Here is a 7500-nt window from a genome sequence, read left to right on the forward strand (position 1 = left end):
AATTTTGTTTATTTTTGGTAGAATTACCATTATCTCATTATTTTTATCATTATTATCATCAGCCATATTCTAATTCTCAATATCATTATCCTAATTCTCAATATCATTATCATCACTATCATTACCATTATTATTATCATTATTATCATCACTGATATTATTATAATTACCATTCTCATTCTTAGTTTCAATATTTTTGACATTATAATTTTCATTGTCACCGATGTATTTATCATCATTATCTTTATCAGTATTATTGTCATTACTGATAGTTACTGTTGATATTTTATCAATATTATCATCATCATAAATGTTTTTATTATCTTAATTCTATTGTTATAATTACTGTTATCTCTTTTATTTTATTTTTTTCCTTTTCATCCTTCTCCTCCTCCTCCTCCTCATCATCATCATCATCACCATCATCATCATTATCTTCTTTTATCGTTCTTCTTCTTTTTCTTCACCTGTAGGGAAAAAATAACTGACTCTCCCAGGGTCACTCACCTTCGATATGTAGTTCAATCAGTCTTTCAGAAATCCCCAGTCCTTGAAAACTGTTGGTAAAAATAATCTTTGACAAAATAGCAGTAATTCACACCGACACCCGTCCAACCGACATCCAAACTGAATCTACTGAATCTGAATCTTGATGGGAAAACCGAGCTAAACCAGCGGGCTAAGATGCTGAATGTTCGTCCAGGAATGAGCACTGCCATGACCCCACATTTCCCCTTTGGACAGAATCCACCACAATAAGAGCCATGCATTAATGCTGTGAATGCTGTCCTCACGAGATTCTGCAGCCGGAGGAACAGCGCGACTGGAACAGCAGGCTCCCTCGATGGCATCTCGAGGGCGACAGTCAGGAACTAGAGATAGAGATCCCTCCAGGAAAGGGCGCACAGCAGTATCGCGGAGCAGCCCCTGGACCCTGTTCCTCGTGTTAACTTTCATCTACGGTGATCGAGACGCCTTGTGTTTCCGATGTCATTCCACAAGCAGAAAAAGACTTGGTTTGCGCCTGTGTTTACCTTCAGGCTCGAGAGCTTGACCTGCGTTCGATCCTGCGCGCTACCAGTGAATGGTAACCCCATTCCTTGCACACAGGGGGAGATTTAGAAGGCAAAATAAAACAGACAATATGTCACAGCAAAGAATATCCGTTGTAACAAATGGAACAAATTAAATCTAAAAAAAAATATGAAATCTAAAAAATCAGTTTACCGTCTTCCCCTCCCAGGCTCTGTCAGCTGTGCAAATACAGAGTGAAAAGATCTTGCCTTAATGGTCATCAGTAGTCACCCTACCGGACTTAACTTACTTTCCCACTCAGCCTTGTATACATGTAGATATTCTTTATCTAAACCCGTCAAACAGCAACATTCCTTATGCTATGGTAAACGATATGATATTTTAATTTTCTCGATAGCATTTTCTTGGCCCTAATTTTAGCTGTACGACAAGAGGAAGCAAACAGGTACCACACTTGCCACACTTGCCACACTTGAAGCTAGAGGACGGAAGAGACACCTCGCTCTCCCATTCCTGCTCATCAAGACACACGCCAACGCCCTTCTAACAAAATATCATAAAGGAGATAATTAATATTTCTGCAACCTAAGTGAACACAAACTAGGGTCAAGGACAGAAGGAGACACAGAGACAAAGGTCAAATAGAAGACCTTGAATTTATACTGAATTTAGATAACGTATCATATATAGCGTCACAGCTGAAGTCAGAATCTAAAATAGGTCAATATCGTCATCATTATCATTATTACTATTCGCGTTGACATCATTATTGTCAATATTACTTTTATCGTCATTATCATCATTGTTATTACTAGTTATCATCCTGATTATCATATCATCATTACCGTTGTTATTGTTTTTATTACCTTTATGTCTATCATTACCGTCATCATCATATATATTTTTTATTGATATTATTATTATTATCATTATTATTATTATTATTATTATTATTATTATTATTATTATTATTATTATTATTATTATTATTATTATTATTATTATTATTATTATTGTCATTATTATTTTTATCATTATCATTATTAACATCATTATCACTTTTATTATTTATTGATTTTTATCATTTAAGTATTATCATCATTATATTTATCCTTGTTATCATCACCAACATCAATCATTATCATGATCATCATCATCATCATCACCACTATCATTATCATGATCATGATCATCATCATCACCACTATCATTATCATTATCATCATAATCATCATCACCATCATCAATCATCATTACTTTCATTATTATGATTTTCATTATCATCATTGTTATTATTGTCATTATTATTTCTACCAATAATGTTATTGTTTCTATTTCTATCATAATTACAATTACCATTACTATCGTTATTATTGTATTATTACTATTATGATCATTATCATTACCATTGTTATGACTGTAATTATTATTATTATTATCATTATTATTATTATTGTTATTGTTATTATTATTATTGTTATCATTATTATTGTTATTATTATTATTATTATTGTTATTATTATCAATATTATTATCATTATTAATATTATTATTATAATCATAATAATTATTATTATCACTATCATTATTATCACTATTGTTATCGTTAGTGTTATTAGTATTCTTATTATTATTATTATCATCATCATTGTTGTTGTTAGCATTATTATTATTACTATCATTATTTTCAATGCTATCAATATTATTATATCAGATTTTTGTTCAATACTATTATTGTTATAACAGTTACATTGATCGTTATTACCATTCTCACTGTTACCATCCCCATTAACAATACTCTTGTCATCATTATCTTTGTTATTTGTGTTATTATCATTATTATCATTACCATCATTAGCCTCACTATCATTATTTCTATTCTTACCATTGCTATTATCATTACTATTATCATTCTTATCATCATTATCGTTATGATTATTGTTATTGTTATTATTACCATTTTTCTTTTGGATGAAATACTTTATTGCTTGGCTTAACAATCCTAAATTAAGTTTATTGAATGAATTCCCGAATAAATACATTAAATTTAATATAAGATTAGAAATAGAAAATATTATTATTACTACTATTGTCATCCTGATTATCATATTATTTTTACTATTGTTATGGTTTTTGTTACTATATGTCTATCATTATATCTATTTTCATCTGTTTAATTGTCTTTCGTCCGTTTAATTCCGAACCGGCAACAGAAAAGGCACTTTATGGTAATCACATTTACTATATTCGAAAGGGTTTAAATTGCAATAGGCTTCAATATCCTGTTACGAGGCCCTTTCGCAAAGACACTTTTGTTTACGCCAAGACATTTTTTACGAGTGCAACCGAGGCGCCTTGCAATTGTAGATTCATTAAACGCGTCGCTTTGCAATCATTTGCACCATTCATCTCCCGGCTCCGGAATCTGTTTTTTGCGAGTTCGCCTCCAATTGATCCTGCCTTCTCCGCCTACACGCATTCTCTCGTGTCTCTCTCTTGTCTATTCTCTTTCTGTATCGCTCTCTCTTTCTTTGTCGTTTTCTCTTTCTCGTTTATGACTTTCTATATTTTCTCTCTTTATCTCTTTCTGTCAATTTGCCTTCTCCGTCTGCACGCATTCTCTCGTGTCTCTCTCTTGTCTATTCTCTTTCTGTATCGCTTTCTCTTTCTTTGTCGTTTTCGTTTTCTCGTTTATGACTTTATATATTTTCTCTTTATCTCTTTCTGTCAATTTGCCTTCTCCGTCTGCACGCATTCTCTCGTGTCTCTCTCTTGTCTATTCTCTTTCTCTCTTATTTTCTTTCTGTATCGCTTTCTCTTTCTTTGTCGTTTTCTCTTTCTCGTTTATGACTTTCTATATTTTCTCTCTTTATCTCTTTCTGGCAAAGTGCCTTCTCCGTCTGCACGCATTCTCTCGTGTCTCTCTCTTGTCTGTTCTCTTTCTCTCTTATTCTCTTTCTGTATCGCTTTCTCTTTCTTTGTCGTTTTCTCTTTCTCGTTTATGACTTTCTATATTTTCTCTCTTTATCTCTTTCTGTCAATTTGCCTTCTCCGTCTGCACGCATTCTCTCGTGTCTCTCTTATCTATTCTCTTTCTCTCTTATTTTCTTTCTGTATCGCTTTCTCTTTCTTTGTCGTTTTCTCTTTCTCGTTTATGACTTTCTATATTTTCTCTTTATCTCTTTCTGTCAATTTGCCTTCTCCGTCTGCACGCATTCTCTCGTGTCTCTCTTATCTATTCTCTTTCTCTCTTATTTTCTTTCTGTATCGCTTTCTCTTTCTTTGTCGTTTTCTCTTTCTCGTTTATGACTTTCTATATTTTCTCTCTTTATCTCTTTCTGTCAATTTGCCTTCTCCGTCTGCACGCATTCTCTCGTGTCTCTCTTATCTATTCTCTTTCTCTCTTATTTTCTTTCTGTATCGCTTTCTCTTTTCTTTGTCGTTTTCTCTTTCTCGTTTATGACTTTCTATATTTTTCTCTCTTTATCTCTTTCTGTCAATTTGCCTTCTCCGTCTGCACGCATTCTCTCGTGTCTCTCTTATCTATTCTCTTTCTCTCTTATTTTCTTTCTGTATCGCTTTCTCTTTCTTTGTCGTTTTCTCTTTCTCGTTTATGACTTTCTATATTTTCTCTCTTTATCTCTTTCTGTCAATTTGCCTTCTCCGTCTGCACGCATTCTCTCGTGTCTCTCTTATCTATTCTCTTTCTCTCTTATTTTCTTTCTGTATCGCTTTCTCTTTCTTTGTCGTTTTCTCTTTCTCGTTTATGACTTTCTATATTTTCTCTCTTTATCTCTTTCTGTCAATTTGCCTTCGTCTACACGCATTCTCTCGTGCCGTCTCTTTCTCTATCGTTTTCTCTTTCTTGTTTATGTCACTAAATTTTTCTCTCTTTTTCTCTTTCTGGCATATTACCTTATCCGTTTCTCTCTCGTGCCGTGTCTCTCTCTTATCTATTCTCTTTCTCTCTTATTCTCTTTCTGTATCGCTTTCTCTTTCTTTGCCGTTTTCTCTTTCTCGTTTATGACTTTCTATATTTTCTCTCTTTATCTCTTTCTGTCAAAGTGCCTTCGTCTACACGCATTCTCTCGTGCCGTCTCTTTCTCTATCGTTTTCTCTTTCTTATTTATGTCTCTATTTTTTTCTCTCTTTCTGGCATATTACCTTATCCGTTTCTCTCTCGTGCCGTGTCTCTCTCTTATCTATTCTCTTTCTCTCTTATTATCTTTCTGTATCGCTTTCTCTTTCTCTATCGTTTTCTCTTTCTCGTTTATGTATTTTTATTTTTTCTCTCTTTCTCTCTTTCTGTCATAGTGCCTTCTCCGTCTTCACGCATTCTCTCTCGTGCCGTGTCTTTTTCTTATGTATTCTCTTTCTCTCTTATTCTCTTTCTATATCGTTTTGTCTTTCTCTTTTATTGTCTCTTTCTATATTATTCTCTTTCTCTCTTTCTCCGTCTACACGCATTCTCTCTCGTGCCGTGTCTCTCTCTTATTTTCTTTTTCTCCTTCTTTATTGGTATCTCTTTCTCTTTTATTATTTCGGTTTATATTATTCTCTTTCTCTCATTTCTGTCATATTCTCTCATTTTCTCTTCCTTTCGTAATCTTTCTTATAATCTCCATTTTATTCTAATTATCTCTCTTATTCACACTTTCTCTCTCATTCTCACTTATTCTCTTTTCCTGTCTTTCTCTTTCTTTCTCATTCTCTCTTACTCTCGCAGCCAATCTCTTCATTCTCCCTTTCTCTCTTAATCCCCATTTCTCTTTCATTATCTCTCGGTCCCTCTTTCTTTCTTTCACGCTCTCGTTTCCTCTGCATCGAGTCAATCTTTATTTCTCTCTTCCACACTCATTCACGCACTCGCTAAGGGGCATTTAGTATATGTTTTTCTCATTCACTTTTACGTTCACTCACTCTTCTTTCCTCTCACTCATTATTGTTCTTTCTCATTTATTCCACATTCCCTTCACTCACTCTTTTTTTTTTATCCTCACGCCTTTTGTCACTCTCATTCCCTCCCTCTCCTTACCAGTCGCTCTTCCTCTTACTCACTTTTTCTCTCTCCCACTCGTTCTTTCCCCTTTCTCCCGTCTAAATCACTCCTTTACCCATTTCCATTTACTGTCTTTCCCTCCCTCTCACTCCCCCTCTCTGTACCCTACTCCCTCCAATTCACTCCCTCTCCTTTTCCTCCCTTCCTCTCTCTTTTGTTCCCTCTCCCTCTCACTCACCCTCTTTCTCTCTCCCTTGTTCCCATTCCCACTCCCTCACCCTCTTTCTCTCTCCCTCCCACTCCCTCTCCCTCTCAGTCACCCATTTTCTTTTTCTCTTGTTCCCTCTCACTTTCTTCCCTTTCTCTCTCCCTCTCTCTCACCCTCTTTCTCTCTCTTGTTCCCTCTCCCTTTCCTCCCTTTCTCTCTCTCCCTCCCACCCCCACTGCCTCTCTCCTCTCTCTCACCCTCTCTCTCTCTCCCTCCCACTCCTTCTCCCTCTCACTCACCCTCTTTCTCTCTCTCTCTCTTGTTCCCTCTCCTTTTCCTCCCTTTCTCTCTCCCTCCCACCCCCACTGCCTCTCCCCTCTCTCTCACCCTCTTTCTCTCTCCCTCCCACTCCCACTCCCTCTCCCTCTTTCTCTCTCCCTCCCACTCGCTCTCCCTTTCACTCACCCTCTTTCTCTCTCTCTTGTTCCCTCTCCCTCCCACCCCCACTGCCTCTCCCCTCTTTCTCAACCTCTTTCTCTCTCCCTCCCACTCCCTCTCCCTCTCACTCACTCTCTTTCTGTCTCTCTTGTTCCCTCCCCCACTCACTCTCCCTCTTCCTCACTCCGTCCCACTCCCTCTCCCTCTCACTCACCCTCTTTCTCTCTCACTTCCTCTCTCTCACCCTCTTTCTCTCTCCCTCCCACTCCCACTCCCTCTCCCTCTTTCTCTCTCCCTCCCACTCCCTCTCCCTCTCACTCACCCTCTTTCTCTCTCTCTTGTTCCCTCTTCAGTCCCACCCATGCTGTGGATTCCCAACCAGCTGGAGGGAGCGCGTCTCGGGAGCACCACGGTGCTGGAGTGCAACACCGAGGCCTTCCCTCGCTCCATCAACTACTGGACCAATCATAAGGGAGAGATGATTGCCGCAGGTGAGTGGATGGGGGTGGGGGGAGGGTGGAGAGGGGGGTGGAGAGGTAGAGGTGGGTGGAGAGGAGGTCTGGGGAGGTCTTGGTATGTGTGTGTGTGTGTGTGTGTGTGTTTGTGTGTGTGTGTGTTTTGTGTGTGTGCGTGTGTGTGTGTGTTTGTGTGTGTCTGTGTGTGTGTGTTTGTGTGTGTGTGTGTGTATTTGTGTGTGTGTGTGTGTGTGTGTGAGAGAAAGAGATTGTTTGTTTGAGAGTGTTTGCTTAAGTATGCATGTATGTTGTTTACTTCTATGGGTGTTTTTGCTTGAATGTGTGTTTGTTAACATTTTTGTGTT

The 7500-nt window shown here is 37.4% G+C and overlaps 1 protein-coding gene across 1 annotated transcript in view; it reads left to right on the forward strand.

The window, feature by feature from the left end:
- Positions 1-7041: 7041 nt before the first annotated feature.
- Positions 7042-7500, forward strand: part of LOC113816632 (protein CEPU-1-like) — a 2764-nt gene continuing 2305 nt past the window's right edge. The window contains exon 1 of the mRNA XM_070118088.1: positions 7042-7171. Coding sequence (XP_069974189.1) covers positions 7042-7171 — 130 coding nt within the window. The remainder of the gene's footprint in view (positions 7172-7500) is intronic.

This window comes from Penaeus vannamei, chromosome 41 (genome assembly GCF_042767895.1).
Source record: "Penaeus vannamei isolate JL-2024 chromosome 41, ASM4276789v1, whole genome shotgun sequence".
Taxonomy (NCBI): Eukaryota; Metazoa; Arthropoda; class Malacostraca; order Decapoda; family Penaeidae; genus Penaeus; species Penaeus vannamei.